Source organism: Sarcophilus harrisii, chromosome 2 (genome assembly GCF_902635505.1).
Source record: "Sarcophilus harrisii chromosome 2, mSarHar1.11, whole genome shotgun sequence".
NCBI classification, from domain to species: domain Eukaryota; kingdom Metazoa; phylum Chordata; class Mammalia; order Dasyuromorphia; family Dasyuridae; genus Sarcophilus; species Sarcophilus harrisii.
Window position 1 is genome coordinate 330,219,840 of NC_045427.1, and position 19,928 is coordinate 330,239,767.

General features: G+C 35.2%; 1 protein-coding gene across 1 annotated transcript in view; it reads left to right on the forward strand.

Annotated features, from left to right (window-relative positions):
• The first annotated feature begins 839 nt into the window (after window positions 1-839).
• PSMC6 (proteasome 26S subunit, ATPase 6) overlaps window positions 840-19,928 on the forward strand; it is a 28,935-nt gene continuing 9,846 nt past the window's right edge. Inside the window, exons 1-8 of the mRNA XM_031952837.1 lie at window positions 840-986; window positions 1,953-2,032; window positions 2,111-2,150; window positions 3,163-3,215; window positions 11,503-11,570; window positions 11,893-12,007; window positions 18,972-19,059; window positions 19,844-19,905. Of these exons, the coding sequence (XP_031808697.1) occupies window positions 860-986; window positions 1,953-2,032; window positions 2,111-2,150; window positions 3,163-3,215; window positions 11,503-11,570; window positions 11,893-12,007; window positions 18,972-19,059; window positions 19,844-19,905 (633 nt within the window). The 5' untranslated portion in view covers window positions 840-859. The remainder of the gene's footprint in view (window positions 987-1,952; window positions 2,033-2,110; window positions 2,151-3,162; window positions 3,216-11,502; window positions 11,571-11,892; window positions 12,008-18,971; window positions 19,060-19,843; window positions 19,906-19,928) is intronic.

Sequence of the window (19,928 nt, forward strand, 5' to 3'; positions counted from 1 at the left end):
GGTCCCAGAGACCTAGAGAAACTAAGATACACAAGAGGAACTTAAACGTCCTTGGAAGTTCTTCACTTTAGAGCATATGTATTAGGTAAAGTGCTTTGTAAGCAAGTGCTATATAAATACTGTTGTTATGACAATCCAGATGGCAGCTAATTTCAGGATGACTGACTTTCCTGATTTCTAAGAAATTAGTAGTGATTCAAGCGCGTGTATAAAGGAGAAAAACCCTAAATTTCAGAAATCAGCTGTTTTAAAGAGCTTGAAAAAATAAGGTTATGCTAGTGCATCCCAGACGTATTTGGAGAAGCATTCTTTGTTACTTTGGTCTTTTATTTTTTTCTTTTTCTTTTTGCTATAAAGGGGATTTTTATTAATATCCTTGTAACAGACTAACAAACAAAGGCAACAAAAAGTATCCTTCCAATGCTTTTTAAACAGAATTAGGTATCACCATTTGAAGTCACCTTTAAGTATAATGAGAATCTGATTTTTTTAAAAAATCAGTATTAACAAAAAGGCCTTTCTTTTTCCAGCTGCAGGAGTCAGGCTGCTTGAAGCTTCCGAGGCAACCCAGAGGACCAGTATACTTCTTGCTCTTTCGGTCCTTACCAGAAGGGGGCGATGTGCACGGAGGTCGGCTGCTCGGCTCCAGCAGAGGAGTCTTGCCTGCTGGGGGAAACCGAAGTGCCTGTTGGGAAGGAGGGAAGAAAGTAGGAAAAGGCCAAAAGGAAGAAGAGGAGGAGGAAATGTGGGTGAGGAGCTCGGGTAAGGAGGCGGGGCGAGTCGAATCAGTTCCACTTTTCTCTCCTCCCTCCCTCGTCCCCGCCCCTGTCCCCTCCCCCCGCCCCCCGCCCTGGCGGCCATGGACATTCCCAGCATCCCCTATGAGAGGCGTCTTCTCATCATGGCGGACCCGAGAGATAAGGCTCTTCAGGACTACCGTAAAAAACTGCTTGAGCACAAGGAGATCGATGGGCGTCTCAAAGAGTGTAAGTATTCTCCCCTTCCGCCAGTGTTTTGACGCTCCCCGCTCCTAACTCCTCTCTTTGCCGAGGGAAAGCCAACTTCTGGGAGGTCTCTTGAACGTTCAAGACGTCGGTTGTAGCACAAGGCGCTTTGTCATTGTATTGAGTGGCGGCGGCTTAGAGTCTAGCGCGGCCTGGGTATTACGCGCGGAGCCTGTGGGGACGGGAGGAAAGGGGGGAAAGGTCCTGCCATGTTGCTTCTGAAGGCCGAGTAGGGTGCTTGTACCTTAGAACGACTTGGGCACTAGGCCCCGCGGGATGGGAGCTTCAGGGGTTTAGGGAAGAAAGTTCTGCGATTGCAAACGCCACAGCGCAGGGAGAACACCACTTAACGCTACTTACATACAGGGATGCAGCTTAATAGGTGTTTCTGGAGGAAGAAAAAAAAAGAAAAATTTTTAAAAGTTTGGGGTTCTTGTACAGGACTCTTAGTGCCAAATTCACTTAGCTTTTTGCCCACTTATCTCCTAAACGAAAAGGATGACATCATTTTAACACATAGTATTTTTTTATTGAACATTTGGACTCGTTTTATCTAAATAGTAGAGTTTTGTACTTGGATCACAGAACGATCAGGATGCAAGATGTTTTGAATTGGGGGCATCGAAACTATTGTTCCTAATGTGTCATTGCATGTCAACAACCATTGGTAAGTAAACCCAGTAAGCCAGTAGAGAGAGACAACTAAATTCATTTAAACACATAGCCCATAAAAGTCAGGTTTCCACTTGATGGAAAAATCAACAGTCACTCATTAAGAAACAGCCTTAAGTTAATAGATGTTTATATAATCTCTAGTATTTCTTTAAAAATTTAATATGTCAGATAAAGGTGTTTTAAATTTTGATTAAAAAAAACTAATCTGAATATATTTAAGTAAAATTTCCAAGTTGTAAATACTTGTTTAATATATTAATTGTTTTATTTCAGTAAGAGAACAGTTGAAAGAACTTACCAAGCAATATGAAAAGTCTGAAAATGATCTGAAGGCCTTACAAAGTGTTGGGCAGGTAAATTGTTAATTTGGTTTGTAATCAACTTAAATTGTAATCAAATTAAATAATAACACTTTTTTTTCTTTTTTGTAGATTGTGGGTGAAGTACTTAAGCAATTAACAGAAGAAAAATGTAAGTAGATGATGGAAATACACAAAATACATATAGACATATAGAAAAATATATAATTAAAAAAGACACTTGACAAATTAGAATTCCCTTCAACTAGTCATTTCAGAATTGTCATTTTTAACTTAGATGATTCAAATAAAATAACATTCTTCTACAGATAATCTTTTTAAAAAAAAATTTATACAATTACATATATGTCTGTATTATGAACTTAAGAGTCACAAACAAATAAGGACATTTCCATAATGGGCAAGGTCAGAAAAGCAGGATTGTATTTGAAACTCTTCCACATACAGTTTGGTGGGTTTTTTTGTATTTCAGATTTAACATGGTGTTACCAACATTGTTCTTTTTGTTTGTGCCCCTTCTGAACTTTCTTTAACGGGCATTTTTAAAAAATGTTTCTTTGATAATACTATCTTTCTTTTTTGTATGATTGTCACTGCCCTTTAAAAATGAATTTGTGTTGTATTGGTTTGTCTGAAAATGTCTTATCTTTTCTGTGCCAGAAGAGAAAAGTATGATTATCATTTTGGAATTGTGATGTTACTGCCTTGATCAGAATTGCCTTGCACAGTTGTCTTCTATAATATTGTAGTCAGTGTATGATTCTTTTAGTTTTGTTCACTTCATTTTGCATCCTTTCCCCTGAGTTTCTCTGAATCTGTAACTTTTTATCTGTAATTAGTCATTATTTCTTATGCAGAGTAATATTCCATTTCATTTATATATCAGAAATTGTTTACCCATTTCCCGAATGATAGGCACCACTTTATTTCCAGGTTTTTGATATAATAAGAAGTGCTATCATAAATAGCATTTAAAGAAGATAAATACAAAGAAGCCTTTTTTGATTTATTTTTATGTTTTGCTTTGCTTTTTTAATATTTTTGCAGTACATGTCTGGTAAGGATATCAGGATAAAAGCATATGCACAGTTTTAGTGACATTTGTAGTGTTTTTCCAAATTGTTTTTTAAAAAATGATTCTGGCTTTTTTTCCCCCATTCTAGTCATTGTTAAAGCAACAAATGGACCAAGATATGTTGTGGGTTGTCGGCGTCAGGTAATTTAGTTTTACCTTTTTTCTTATTTGACCAAATATGTATTAATTAAATGAATTTAGAAATAATTAAATTTTAGAGCTTCCCCTCCTTTTTAAGATATAGAAACCAAGGCATGGAAAAGTTGGGTAACATTCAATATTATACAACTGTTAGTAATCAGGATTCCCAGTTCTCCGTTTCAATATACTGTTAAGATTTATACTATTCACTGAAATCAAGTTTGTTGTTTATTTTGGGAAATTGTGACATTTCATTTCTTCATCTCCCATTCACTTCTTGAATTTTTGCATCAGAATTATGACCCTGCTACTCAACTAAAACTTCTCTCTCTTAAGATTATTGGTAATTTATTGATTGCTAGATTTGATGGCTTTTTCTCAGTCTTTAGCTTTAACCTCTTAGGAATCTTTGATATGCCTAACTATATATCCATTCCTCATCCCAGTTAGAAGGCAGTTTTTTCAACTTTTATGATTATATTTTCTTGATTATCTTACCAACTCTTTGTTTCTTTCACAATTTCCCTTGCTTTACAGTTATCCATGTCCCTTCCTCTAAATGTGGGTTCACTCTAATACTTTGTTATGGGCCACTTTCTCTGTATCCTGCCTTTTTTACAAACTACCCACTTTGACAGTCTTAAACATATAGTTTACATTTCCACATATAAAATATAAACAGATTGTCTTTACTGACTCCCTTGAAATTAATCTTTGATGTTTACCTTATATTTTTCTTGGTTCTTATATGTCATCTTTTCTATAAAAAACTTTTTGCAACAAAATCCTGACCGAGTCTGATAATTTATTGTCCATTTCCTTTTTCATTCAAGATTATCCTCAGCTCTGCTGGGCATATTTTTTGGCCGCAACTCTAATTCTTTTGCTCTTAGACATATAGTATTCTAAGACCTGTGTTATTTTGGCTGAGTGATTTTGTGACTGCCATATTTGAATTTTTTTTTTTCCTCATTGCTTGTAATATTTTCTTTTTGATCTAGGAGTTTCAGAATGTAGCTTTGATGTTCCTGTAGATGTTCCTAATAGAATTTCTTTGGTGGATTTTTTTTTTTCTATTTCTACTTTCCCTTTCTAACTTCAGAACATTTTTTTTAATTACTTCTATTAGATCAAGATTTTTTTTTATCATAACTTTTAAGAAGTCCAACTCTTTTTTTTTCTTGATTTATTCTCCAGATATATTTTTTAAAATGAGATGTCTCATATTCTCTTTTGATTTTTCATTCTTTATATTTTGTTTTATATTTCTTGGTCTTACATAGCTTCACTAGCTTTCACTTGCCTAATTCTAGTTTTTAAAGGGTCACTTTCTTTCTTAAGATTATGGATCTCCTTTTCTAGTTGGTTGACTTTCTTTACATAATCTTGTTTTTCTTAGAATTTTTTTTAAACTTTTTCCTCAATCTTTTTCATTTGATTTTTTTAAAGTCTTTGAATTGTTCTATGAAGACTTTGGGGGCAGGCGCCCACTTGATATTACTGTTTGGTGCAGGACAGGCTTTTTGTATTTCAGTATCTTCCTCTGAAGATGAACTCTGATATCCCCTATTCCTATAATAACTTTCTAAGGTTGGGTTCTTTCTCCCTTGACTAATTGACTGATCATTTTGTAGCAGATTGTTAGTGTAATCACCTTTTGCTGTAATCATCCTGTTGCTCAGACATTCTTTTAGTCTGTCCCTCCAAAATATACTAATTGCATGATCTTCGCAATCTATTTGTGCAATTTTCAAAACAAAACAAAACAAAAGCCCTCAGTACTTGACAGTATTGTCTGGGAAAACAAATTCCCACATTGACCATATCTGAGTTTGATATCTCTTTCCTTAAATGACCTGTGTCATCTTAATTCTTTTGGATACTAGTTTATCATTGTATTGTTCAGAATTTTAAATTCTTTGTGTTTCTCAGTAATTTTTGTTATTGAATAAATTATTTTCCTACTTGTGCTCACTTTGGTGTTTCATAAAATGTTTCCCCAGTCATGTTTCTCTTCTCATTTTAACAGAATTATATTTGAGCAAATTTTTTTCAATTTTATGTGACCAATATCTTCTGAGATTCTCTCTATCCCTTGTTTGATTTCCAAGAAAGCCCTAAATGTGGTCACAAAGTCAGATCAATCGGAAAAATGGGTAAACAAAGTAGCATTTTAGCATCTTTCCAATTCGCAACTTTAAAAAATAACCTTAGTTGATATAATTTCTCTTCCATATCACCTTTAGTTCTAAATATATTCTTGTTCCTTCTATAATTTTCTAAAAAGCAGTTCAGAGAAACTGATCAATTCTTCAACTGAGTGAAAGTATGCTCAGTATTTCATATCTATGATTCCCTCATTTCTGCAAAAAACTTAAATTTCTTTTTTTTTTTTTTTTTTAACTTTTTCCCCTATTTTTTCTTTCTTTTTTTATTAAAGCTTTTTATTCACAAAACATATGCATGGGTAATTTTTCCAACATTGACCCCTGCATAACCTCCGCCTGCAAATTTTCCCCTTCCTCCATCCTCTCCCCCACCCGGCAGGCAGTCCAATACATGCCAGATCCAGTACGTTTATATGTATTCACACGGATCTGGTTGTGCAAGAAAAATCAGATCAAGAAGAAAGAAAAGGAAAACTGAGAAAAAAGAAACAAAATGCAAGCAAAAAACAGAGTGAAAATGTTATTCTGTGTTCCACCCTCTGTTCCCTAGTTCTCTCCCTGGGTGTAGATGGTTTTCTTCATCACTGCCTAAGTGGAACTGGTTCGAATAATCTCAGTGTTGAAGAGAATCACATCTGTTAGAATTGATCATCTTATAGTCTTGTTGTTGCCTTGTATATTTGTATAATGATCTCCTGGTTCTGCTCATTTCATTTAGCATCAGTTCATGTAGGTCTCCAGGCCTCTCTGAAATCATCCTGCTGGTCATTTTTTACAGAACAATAGTATTCCATAACATTCATATACCATAATTTATTCAGCCATTCTTCAATTGATGGACATCCACTCAGTTTCCTGTTTCTTGTGAATTCAAAGAGGGCTGCCACAAACATTTTTGCACATGTGGGTCCCTTTCCCTCCTTTAAGATCTCTTTGGGATATAATCCCAGTAGAAACACTGCTGGGTCAAAGGGTATGCACAGTTTGATAACTTTAGTCTTTTCCTTTTTATTTTTCTGATCTGTCCCTTATTAGCCAATTTTTGTTTTTTCTCTTCTAATGTAAAGATCATTCTTCATCATAGAGAAAGCAGAATAAGACTTGTGTAAAGCAATCACTTGTCTCCATTGCCTGTTATCCTACCCACTCTAAATAGTTATTCTTTCCCTTTGGATAGTAATGCCTTTTCCAAAATAATTTAAAAAAGTAAAACTAAAACTTTTTCTAGCCCTTTTTTCTCATTAGGCTTAGTTTATTGGATTTGAACACTCTTGATACTCTTCTTTCAGGACCATGCCTTTCTTTTATATTCATCTTTTATTATCTGCATTGCTTCCATCTGTGTGTGCACGCACATGTCCTTGTGTGCACATATGTCCACATGTGCATACCTGCATTTGCTACCCAAAATCTAAGTAAATTGAATTCAACAAATTCAAATTTAATTTAACAAATTTAATTCCTAGTGTGAATAAATTATTGTATCTGCTTTTGAAGGATACATAGGCTGAAACAAAACTCTCCCTATCCTTGTGACACTTATATTCTGGGAGAAGATGGGAAGGGAAAGAGGACACAATATATATACTAAATTCTACAAGTAGAAGGCATTAGCAATTGAAATCAGGATAGGACCTGTGAAAGAGGCTTTGTCTGAAGAAAGTTAGATAGAGTTGAGGAGAGAGTGTATTATAGGCCTAAGAGAAAGCCTGAAGATGAGATGTAAATTTATGTATGGCAAACAGCTTGTACACCAGTTTGCTGAAAAATGGAAATTTAAAGTGTCTAATATGAAAGTTTTATGGCCAGTCTAAGGATTTCGTATTGTTTAATTTTAGTAGAGGACTGAGAGGACAATTCTTTATTTTAGAATATCAATTTGACAGCTGTAGGCAAGGATAGATTACTAAGGACAGAGAGTGGAAGCAGGGCAACTAATGAGAATGCTATTGTTATTGTAATCTGGGCAAAAGGTCATGGAGAGCTCAAGCAGTAGTTCTGTGGGTGAAGAGACAGAGATTGATGCAAAGGATGTTTTGGAGGTAGAATTAATAAGTCTTGTCATAATGTATGGGATGAAGAAAAGAGAATTAGCACAGATTGAGGTTGTGAACCTGGGTGACAAAAAGGATGCTCATATTCTCAACAGAAATGGTAAGTTTTCAAGGAGAACTAGGTTTTGGGGAAACTATGAAGAATGCTGTTTTTAGATATTTTGAATCTAAGATGTCTGTGAAAATTGTGATGCTACAACTCAGAAAAAATGAGCTGAACGTGCAGGGTTGTTTTCTTCATAATGTAATTTAATTTTAATATTGCTTCTGTTTATATTTGGTATTTAATCATACTCCCTAACCCCCCTCTGGTTCCTGAAGTTCCTCGTGTGAATAGATATTTATATATAATGGTTTTTCTGTCTGTTCTATCTGAATATTATATACCTTTCCAAGCCATAATCATGGTTTTGATTCCAGCAAATTGGTGTCTTCTATGAAATCAAGCTTTCCTCCTTACATTAGCATCAAGGGCATCTAATTTCTTTGTTAGCTTTATAAATTGACATGTAAAACATACATGGGTCTTACATGACTGGCTCTTTTCTTGGCATTTATCTCCTAAGAATTTCTTTTCCTACAGTATAAGATGACATTTTTATAATAAAAGGATTTTTTTTAAACTATCAAACATAGTTGAGCCTTATGGTAATCCTATAAGGTAGGTACTATAGGCATTATCCTCATTTTACTAGTGAGGAAAATAAGCTCAGAAAATCCTGCCCAAGATCAAAGAGTTAGTGAAGCACCATACAAACTTCGGTTTTAATGACTTTAGTTTTTAACATTGACCCTTTATTTCTGATGGTCTCTTACCTTTTTTCAGTTTAAAAGACTTTTGTTTAGACATCATAGGCAAATATATGCTCATTAGCCCTTGTTTCATAAACTTTCTGGTTAGGAGCCTGTAATCAATATATTTTGAGTTTGTTTCCAGAATTCTAAGTCCTCTTCTCATATACCATAATTTAATCTCTTTGAAAAGAGAGTGTCAAAATGGATATTGAACTTGGAGTGAAGGAGCTCTGGGTTCAATTGTTCCTTTGACATAAAACATCTCAGCCTCAATTTCCTTATCTCCAAAATTGGAGTGATAATTCTTGTATCAGCTTCGAATGAGATGATAATATGTAAGGTACTTTGCGTACTTTAAAAAACCACTTTTTAAAGTTTTTTTCGACATATGTTGGATATAAGTACAAAGTGATTACAAGAAGAGCATGAGAGAGGAAGAGAAGGCAATATTAATTAGAAAGGTGTGCCAGATAAGGACTTGAATTGAGAGTGAATCTTGAATTGATGAAATACAGAATGCCAGGACATACTTGGGGCAGAAGGAGCAAAGGTGATAAACACAGGAGACAGATCCTATGCTTGGGATCCCTTGATAATGAATTTCCCTGTGTAGGGCTGGATAGAAGTTTGTGGACTCCTCCAAACCCCAGTGCTGTATATTCCCTGTTCCTTTCCCTATCTGTTGGGGGCTAGCAGAGGGCTCTAGGATAGCAAGAGACTCTCCTCTTTTTCATAGTGCTTGCAAGTTAATTCCAGCCCTGGAAACAGCCAATGAACAGAAGAGCGAGGAGAATCTCGGAAGGCATCTCCACTTTTCAGGCATTGCCCCCATGAAGGGAAAGTGCTAGTTTGGGACCCTTCATAGTGAATACTGAATGCCTCCTGGGAATGAAAGATTAACCATCTTGTTCAAGAAATCAAGGATATTCTCCCTGCCGAGTAAATGAGGCATTGGTCTTCAAGAGAGATGTCTCAGACAGGTCAAAGGTAGCATTGAAGTCTAGACTGAGAGGAGTAGAGTAGTTCTGCATAAAGGATGGGCTTAGGGACAGCCAGCTTTTGACAAGAACCTTTCGGAAGAATGGTGGAAAAAGGGACTGGAAGATGCAGTCATCATTTTAGGGGTCCTAAGTCCTGGGGAAAGCCCTGCTTGGGACAGAGAACCATTCCCTATGTGGGACAAGGACTTTGCTATTTGGTCCCCAGTTGAGAGCAAAAATGACTGTTCAGTTCAGGTAATCAGGTTTCTCTGATTACCTCTTCCTTGAAACCTGAGAGTTTGGGATGAGAGGGTTAAAAAAGGTGAAATCCCCAATATGGGCAAAAGCCCACTCAGACTTCTTGTCATGGTTTGTGCTATGGGGCCAGAGGATGTTGGAGGTGGTGTCTGGATAGTTCTTGGTACCGAGGTACCCCTCTACCTGGTCTGGGAGAATCAGCTACTTCCTCCCCATGGCACTATCTTCTTGATCTGCACCAACTGTTGCTTTGCCTTAAACTCCAAGACTATGTCAGGTGACAGGAGGTTGGCTTTTGAGAAGAGAATATTGCCATTGGACTAGGAAACCAGGATAGGAGTCTGTGTTAGCTCTTTTGTGGTCCTTTCATTCCTCTTTTTGATTAGTTCCTGGGGCTTGAGAACTGAGAAAGAATCAATAACTTTTTTAATCCTCTAAAAATAAGGAAATATTAGATTTTCTCTCATATTGCATGAAAACATCTTGCACTTATCATGATCAAATATTTAAAACTTAGGGAGGAAAAATACAATGTAAATGTCAATTATTTTCCAAACTCTTCTTCTCCCCTCCCCCTTCGCCCCAGATAACAGCTGTGATGGAAAATACCATTCCAAACCCTTTAAGATCTTTACTTTATTGCCCAATTCTTTGTAATTTTTAGCCATGCTTTAAGAGTTATTTTGGCAGCATCATTTGTTCTTATGTTTCTAACATGGTAGGCAGTGCTAATCAAGTATAACAAATATAGGAAGGTTGTCACATCCTGGATACATAAACCAGAAAAAATGCAGTTCTTTTCTTGGGTCAGATGTTTTAAGTACCAGTTAAGTAGGGGGAGGGGTACTCAAAATCATCACTCATAAATTTTCTTCATGTGGTCAGTTCTTACCCTTACTAGATGGCCTCTCCCCTGGGAGATTTAGAAGTCTAGAACTAGACTTAAAAGTGATCTAAGAAGTCATCTAGTCCAGTCCCCTCATTTTACAAGTGAGGAAACACATGGAGGTAGTATTAAGTGATTTGTCCAAGGTTACACAACTAGTGTCAGAGGTAGGATTTTGAGCGATGGTCCTTTAATACAAGCAGCTTCATTCTTTTCTGATTAAATGTCTTCTTTTATTTATGTCTCATTTGCCCTCCCTCCAAACTCTGGACAAGAGTCAGATTTTGCCTTTGCTTCTTTAGAATTTTTTTTTCTTCTGTTTTCACATTAAAATCTTTTACATTGTTTTTATATGGTGGACAGGTATTCACCTTTTAGGAAGGAGACTAATCTATATGTCCTTTGACTATAGATAATACTTGACTGTTGCAGAAATACAGATAATCTCAGTTTCTGTTACGATTACTACAAGATTTTTCTGACAACACATTTGCTGCATTCTCTGTTTGCTCCTTAATGATTCTTACTTTCTTAATACCTCGGTGACCATATCTCAATTTAGGATCATACATCAAAAGCTGAAAGAGATCTTAGATTTGGTAATTGAGATAAAAAAGGCAAATGACATACTGAATTTATGTAAATAATAAAATTTTATATAATCTCTTATCCTGTTTTATTTATTCACATGTTTGTTAGATTCAAATGAAGCAATATGTGTAAAGTTTGCCATCCTCAAGGACTTTATACATGTTAATTTAGTATTATCAGCAATCATTTGTAATTTAGTCTTAGAGAATTTCTCCTGACACTGAGTAGTTAATTGACTTTCCCCAGTGTCACATAGCCAGTATATGTTAGAGGCAAAGCCTGAACTGAGATTTTTCTAATTTAACATTGGCTTTCTAGCCACTATTTTAGGCTGTCATTTAGAATGGAATATACATTGAAATTTGTATTATGTGCCTATCTATTAGATATACAGTGACATACAGAAAAGAAGTTATATAGTGATAATATTATTTGCAAATGAAGGGGTAAAAATATAAATTTTGTTTGTATAATTTGGTCTTCCAAATAAGTTGTATTTATTCATGTTTACTTCATCTAATGTTTTTATATCATACTTTTACTTTACAAAATTAGCTTGACAAAAGTAAGCTGAAACCAGGGACAAGAGTTGCTCTGGATATGACTACACTAACTATCATGAGGTAGGTTTCAAAAACCATATTTTTGTACTTCATTCTTTTATTTTCATGAAAGTAAAGTTTTATCTAAAATAATTTATGATCTCTTTGATCATGTAAGAAAAATATCTCCTTTTTATTAATTTGTAGTATGAGTAATATTAACTTAACTCTGCTTGATCTTCCCAGTTCATTAAAATAGGAAGTAATAGTCAAATGATTAATAAAAAGTTTTCCTTTAAATGATTTCTTCATAAGATAGTCCTTTTTTTCTTTTTAAACCATGTCTGTAGTTTGAAAGAAAATAATGTCTTTTAAAATAAATATACCTATTTTAACTTCACAGATACCTGCCAAGAGAAGTTGATCCACTGGTTTATAACATGTCTCATGAAGACCCTGGGAATGTTTCTTATTCTGAGATTGGAGGACTATCTGAACAAATCAGAGAATTGAGAGAGGTATATAGTTTTCTTTTTTCCCTGAAGTTAACATTAGTGATAGTTTTAGTATGCATTAAGAAAGTAATGGTATGACAGTATTGTTAATAAATGATGGTTGCTTATAATAAACCAATTACTATCTATAGCTGTGAGAGGAGAAGGCTAGTGTGAAAATATAAATGTTGTTAGGTAATCTGGAGACAAATGGATAGCAAAAAAAAAAAAAGAGTAAATAGGAGCCTTTTTTGCTTTGCTAGGAAGAAAAGCAAAAAATCATTCAAGAAGCAATATGGTATAATAAAGGAAAGAGAATTGGTCTTAGAATCAGAAAAACCTGATTCCAAGAATGATTTCTGACACATATTGTCTGTTTGACCGTGGACAAGTCACCTCATATTTTAGGGCATCAAACAACTTTCTAAAACAATAAGTTTCAGAGAAGGTACTGACCTGCATTAGCAGGAGCTGGCACACCTGGTCATATCCAAAAAAAAAAAAACAAAAAAACTTGTGTTCTGCCACATGGTTATTTTACATTACAGTTGCAACTTGTTAAAATAATTTAATCTTGGAATTAGTACTATATTATTTTTTACTCTGTCGGCATTGAAATAATAATAAAGATAGGTTTCTATATATTAAAGTTATTTCCTGCTAATAAAATAATTTAGGAGTGGCTTTTCTTTAGTTTCTTAGAGGTGAAATTAAATTATAGATTTATCTTGAATTACATAATAGATCCTGAAAAATTGTAAAATGACTCATTTTCTAGTTGATTTCATTATAATTTGATATCTATTCCCACATTTCCTAATCTGTACCCTATAGTATGTTGAGTTCAAAACCTATTCTACCCATCAGCAAATCTATAACAGGTAAATTATCCCTTGCTCTCCTAATTTGCTTATGGTATCATTCTTAATGCCCAAATCATGTACCCATTTTGACCTGGTTTTGGTATGGGGTGTGAGATGTAGGTCTATGCCAAGTTTCTGACATGTTATTTTCCAGTTTTCCCAGCAATTTTTCTGAAGTAGTGAATTGTTAGCCCAAAAGCTGGAATTTCGGGGTTTATCAAATACTAGATTACTATAATCATTGATTATTGTGTCATAAGTATCTAATGTATTCCAGTGATCCATCACTGTTTCTTAGCCAGTATTTTCAAGCAGTTTTTATGACTGCTGCTTTATAGTACAGTTTTAGATTCAGTACTGCTAGGCCACTATCCTTTGTGTTTGTTTTTTTCATTAATTCCCTTGATATTCTTGACCTTTTGTTCCTTCTGATAAATTTTGATACCATTTTTTCTATTTCTACAAAATAATTTTTAGCAGTTTGATTGTTATGGCATTGAACAAGAAGACCAATTTAGGTAGAATTGTCATTTTTAGCTTGGGCTACCCTATGATCAAGTTGATATTTTTCCAGTTGTTTAGATCTGACTTTTATTTGTGTGAGGAGTGTTTTGTAATTATGTTCATATAGTTCCTGAGTTTGTCTTGGCAAGTAGACACCCAAATATTTTATTTTGTCTGCAGTTATTTTAAATAGAATTTCTCTTTCTGTCTCTTGCTGGTGGACTTTGTCAGTAACATATAGAAATGATGATTTGTGTAGGTTTATTTTATATCTTGCAACTTTCCTAAAGCTGTTAATTGTTTCAAGTAGGTTTTTGGGCGATTTCCTAGGATTCTCTAAGCATATTATCATATCATCTGCCAAAAGTGATAGTTTTTTTCTCCTCATTGCCTGTTCTAATTCCTTTAATTCCTTTTTGTTTTCTTATAGCTAAAGCCAACATTTCTAGTACAGTACTGAATTATAGTGGAAATAATGGGCATCCTTATTTCACTTCTGAAAACGCTTCCAGCTTCTCTCCATTGGGAATAATGCTTGCTGTTGGTTTTAGATTAGATACTGCTTATTATTTTAAGGAAAACTCCCTTTATCCTTATGCTCTCTAGTGTTTTTAATAGGAATGGGTGTTGTATTTTGTCAAAAGCTTTTTCTGCATCTATTGAAATTATCACATAATTTCTTTAGGTTTTATTATTCATATGGTTGATTATGGCAATAATTTTCCTGATATTGAACCAGCCCTGAATTCTTAATAAAATCCCACATAATCATAGTGTATTATCCTGCTGATAAATTGCTGTAATCAAATTGCTAATATTAAATTGGAAATTTTTGCATCAATATTTATTAGGGAGATTGGTCTGTAATTTTCTTTTTCTGTTTTGGCTCTTCCTGGTTTAGGTAACAGCACCATATTTGTGTAATAAAAGGAATTTGGCAGGACTCCTTATACCTGTCTTTCAAAATAGTTTACATAGTGTTGGAATTCATTTTTTGTTAAATTTTTGATACAATTCACTTGTAAACCCATCTGACTCTAGAGATTTTTTCTTACGAAGTTCATTAAGGGTTTGTTCAATTTCTTTTTCTAAAATGGGACCATTTAAGTAATTTATTTCCTCTTCTGCTAATCTAGGCAATTTATATTTTTATTTTTAAATTTTTGTAAATACTTTTTCTTGGTTGTACCTGACACCTACACAAAAATAGACTATGTATTAGAGTATAAAAACCTCACAATCAAATGCAGAAAGACAGAAATTGGAAGTGCTTTCTTTTCAGACCACGATGCAATAAAAATTATATTCAATAAAAGAGCAGGGAAATTTTTAATTCTAAATAGTGATGGGATCAAACAACAAAGCACAGAAACAACCCATAATTTCATCCAAGAGAATAACAAGGAGACAACATGTCAAGATCTATGGAATGCAGCCAAAAATCGGTTTTTAGGGGAAATTTTATATCTCTACATATTTACATGAATAAAATAGAGAAAGAGGAGATCAAAGAATTGAATATGCAATTAAAAAGCTAGAAAAAAATTGAAAATCCTTAATTAAATACCAAATTAGAAATTCTGAAATTCAAAGGAGTAATAAAATTAAAAGTAAGAAAACTATTGAAACTAATTAATAAAACTACCAGTTGGTTTTATTAAAAAAAAAAAAAAAATCGATAAACCTTTGCATCAAAAATGAAAAGGGTGAATTTACAACCAATGAAAAAGAAATTAAAGGAATAATTAGGAGCTATTTTGCCCAACTGTATAGTAGCAAATCTGATAATCTAATTGGAATGGATAAATGTGTATTCCTTTCTGTCCCTATTCTGTTTTCTCCAGAGATCTATCATATCTAGTTTTTCTAGGATTCTATTAACCTCCCTAGTTTCTTTCCTGTTTATTTTGTGGTTAGATTTGTCTGAGTATCTCAGAGGAAGGATGAGGTTCCCCCATTAATATAGTTTTGCTGCCTATTTCTTCGAACTGTGACTGGCATTATTATCTTCTCTAAGAATTTGGATGCTCTACCACTTGGTACATATACATTTAATATCCTTAGTATTTAATTGTTTGTGTTACCCTTTATCAAGATGTACTTTGGAAACTTCCTTATCTCTTTTTTTTAGCTTTTGCTTTATCTGAGATCAAAACTGCTACTCCTGCTTTTTTTTTTCTTCAGCTGAAGCACAATAAATTCTGCTCCAGCCTTTAATTTTACACTCTATGTATCTTTCTATTTCAAATGTGTTTCTTGTAAACATATTGTAGGATTCTGTTTTTTAATCCATTCTGTTATTCGCTTCCATTTTATGGGAAAGTTGCATTCACATTCACATTCATAGTTGTGATTACTAGCTTTGTATTTCCCTCCATCCTATTTTCTCCCCTGCTTATGCTTTTGTTTTCTTTCCACTCTGACCATCCTTACTAGTGTTTGGTTTTTATCCTACCCCACCCACTACCTGCCCTATCTTTTAGCCCCTCTTCCCCCCCTTCATGTCTCTCTCTTTGATTTCTCCTCACCATTTTTACCCTCCCTTTTATTCAGCCCTTCCATTTTCTTTTCCCTTTCTACTCTTATTTTTTTATAGGGTAACAAATTTTTATACCCAGTTGAGTGATTGTTATGCCTACATTGAGCCAAAGCTGATGAGATTAAGCTTCAGCCGATGCTTATTCCCCTTCTTTTTTACCCTGTGTTGTAATAGCTCTTTTGTGGCTCTTCATGTGATCTTATTTGTCCCATTACAACTCCTCTTTTCCTTTTCCCAGTACAGTCCTTTTTCCACCCCTTCATGTCTCTTTCTTTGATTTCACACCAGAGTCCATTCACCCCCACATCCTGTATCCATGTGATGTGCCCTCTTAACTTCCCCAGTAACAGGTACAGTTCTCAAGAGTTGGATATTTTCTAGATTTTTCCCATCTAGGGATGTAAACAATTTAATATATATTTTCCCCCTGTTTATCTTTCTATGCTATTCTTGAGTCTTTTGTTTGAAAATGAAATTTTCTGTTTAGTTCTGGGTTTTTCAATAGAAATGCTCTTCACTGAAGATCCATTTTCTCCCTTGAAAGATTATGCTCAATCTCACTGAATAGTTAATTCTTTGTTGTAACCCCAGATCCTTTGCCTTCCAGAATATGGTACTCCAGGCTCTCCCGTTCTTTATTGTAGAAGTTGTCAGATCCTGGGTAATTCTGACTGTTACTCCTTGATTTTTGAATTGTTTTTATCTGGCAGTTTGCAGTATTTTTTCCTTGAAATTATAGTTCTGGAGTTTTGCAACAGTGTTCTTTGATGAGATCTCTTTCCAGAGGTGATCGATGGATTCTTTCTGTGACTATTTTCCTCTCTGTTTCTAGTTTTCCTTAAAGGGGTAGTTTTCCTTTATGATCTCTTGAAGAATCTATCCAGGCTACCCTGTTCCACGTGTTGTTGTTGTTGGTTGGCTGAGGCAATTTCGGTTAAGTGACTTGCCCAAGGTCACACAGCTAGGAAGTGTTAAGTGTCTGAGGCTAGATTTGAACTCGGGTACTCCTGACTTTAGGGCTGGTGCTCTATCCACTGCACCGCCTAACTGGCCCCCTCCCGTTCTAGTTTTTAAATGTGCGGTTTTCTTCAATTAGCTTTTGTATCTCATTCCATTGATTAATTGTTTTTTGAAGATAGTGTTTTCATCGGTGGATTTTTTTGCATTTGGCTAATTGCATTTTTTAAGGAATAGTCTTCCTTTTCTAAGCTGTTGACTCTTTCTTGCATACCTCATTTCTTTTCTCATTTTTCGTCTACCTCTCCTATTTGCCTTTTAAAGTTTTTTGTGAGCATTTCCAATAAATCTCTTTGAGCTTGGGACCAATTCTTATCAGTCTGAAATTTCCTCTGTGGGCATTTTGTCCATGTCTGAGTTGTTTTGGTCTTCCCTTGTCACCATATTAGCTTTCTATGGTCAAAGTGTTGGGTTGTGGGTTTTGGGTTTTTTTTGGCGGGGGGCAGTAATCTCTCTTTCTCTCCCCCTCTCCCTCCCTTTCTCTCCCTTTCTCCCCTCTCTCCCTCCCTCTCTTCCTCCCTCTCTTTTTCTCTCTTTCCCTTTCTCCCTCCTCTCTCCCTCTCTCTCTGTCTTTCCCTCTCTCCTGTCTTTCTCCTCTCTCCTCTTCTCCCTCTCTCTCTCCCCTTCTCCCTCTCTCTCTCCCCTTCTCTCCTCCACTTATGGTTGATCTCTGCTCCTGGGGTGAAAGGGACACTGTCTCAAGCTTCCTGTGCACTCTGAGTCTTGGCTTTGAGCATAGCGGCTGCTTGTATTTCCTGTTTTGCTCCCAGCTGAGGGTAGCTTTATCTTTTCTTTCTAGGAAACAGCCTGATTTGCCAGAATTTGTCTTCTGAGAGGGTATTAGGGACTACCATCACTGGTCAGCTCCTCCACTGACAGAGGACCTAGGTTCTCGGTTGCTCATGTTTAAGACCCTTCTCACTGGCTTTCCAGACTCTGAGCTGTGCTGAGCACCTCTTTCACCCCAGTAAGACTGACTTTTCTTGAAGCTCTTCCAATCTATATTGATCTGAAGAGTGGTTTCATTCTGTCTTACTCTGTCCAGAGTCTTGGTTTCATGAAAGAAATGGAGAGCTTGAGTAGTTTCCTGACTTTACCGTCTTGATTCTACCCTCCCAAAGCAGGAAAATGAATTTTTAATACCAACTTTCAGTACCAACTTGAGCAGCTCAGTTAATGATAATATAATCAATTAGCTCCTACTTTCTAACTGTTGTTGTTTTTATGATGGCCTCAAAATAGTTAATGTAATATGCCTGGTAATGTTAGTTTCTATACATAAATTTTTGTTTTTATTTTTTTAATTAAAGCTTTTTATTTACAAAACATATGCATGGGTAATTTTTTCAACATTGACCCTTGCAAAACCAAATTTTCTCCTCCTTCCCCCCCACCCTCTCTCCTTGCTGGCAGGTAGTCCAATACAGTTGTCTTGTTGCACAAGAAAAATCAGATCAAGAAGGAAGGAAAAAAAAACAAAATTCAAGCAAATAACAACAGAGAGATTGAGAATGCTATGTTGTGTTCCACACTTTGTTCCCATGGTTCTCTCTCTGGGCTCTCTTCATCACTGAATAAGTGGAACTGGTTTGAATCATCGCATTGTTGAAAAGAGAGCTATGTCCATCAGAATTGATCGTCGTGTAGTCTTGCTGTTACTAAGTATAATGATCATCCTGGTTCTGCTCATTTCACTTAGCATCAGTTCATGTAGGTCTCTCCAAGCCTCTCTGAAATTATCCTGCTAGTCCTTTCTTACAGAACAATAATATTCCATAACATTCTTATACCATAATTTATTCAGCTATTCTCCAATTGATGGGCATCCACTCAGTTTCCAGTTTCTTGCCATTACAAAAAAGGCTGCCACAAAATTTTGCACATGTGGGTCCCATAAATTTTTTTTTTTTTAAACATTCATTTATATTTAATAGAAATACTAATGGAAAACATTCAACATCATCAGTGCATAATATTTCTATATGAAAGAGGTTTTTAATAAAATAGAACATTTCTGCAGTTTTATTAACTCTCTCTCTCCTGCACATTTTTACTCTTGTCTTAGGTAATAGAATTACCCCTTACAAACCCTGAGTTATTCCAGCGAGTAGGAATAATACCTCCAAAAGGTTGTTTGTTATATGGACCACCAGGTCAGTATATACTTTGTTTTTTTCCTCCCTCTTTCCTTCTTCCCTTTCTTCCTTCCTTCTTCTTTTCCTCCCTCCCTCCTTTCTTTCCTCTTTCTCTCCTTCCTTTCCTCCCTCCCACAATTGAAGTTAAGTGACTTGCCCAGGATCACACAGCCAAGAAGTTTTTAAAGTGTCTTGAGGCCAAATTTGAATTCAGGTTCTCTTGACTTCAGGGCTGGTGCTCTATCCACTACATCAATTAACTGCCCCTCAGTATATACTTTGAATGTTTATTATATATGCTGCAATTTTTGTGGTCTGCTTACCTATTTTGAGATTCTTTTATGTTGTCTTGAGCTTTTAAAGACACTCAAATTATTGGAGAATTCTAATACAATTCTATAAGGCCTAGTAAAGGCTTTCATTTCTTGCTCTGGAGTCATACAAAGAACACAGGAGAAATAGACAAACTGTTGTGCATTATTGTAACAATATTCCTCCCCCAGAGACAGTGTATTATCTCTTCCGTTTGCTTTCCTTGTTTGCTGGAGAAATGGGAAGATAGCAGCTTTCTGGATTCTTCATGGCCAGTGTGTATTGGACCTATGGACTTAGGGAAAGTCGCAAACAGATAAAAACATTAATGGGTTACATTTACATTGTTGTACTTATAAATCTACTTAAGTGTGATCCTGGCAATAGAATATGTTTGGGGCTTTCACTAAGGCCTAAGAAAAAGATAAATGGGCAACATTTGTCAGAATTTAGTTATAACTAATAGAAGCATTCTGAATGTTCTTACCAGGAACAGGAAAAACACTCTTGGCAAGAGCTGTTGCTAGCCAGCTGGATTGCAATTTTTTAAAGGTAAAGAAGATTTTTCATGATGT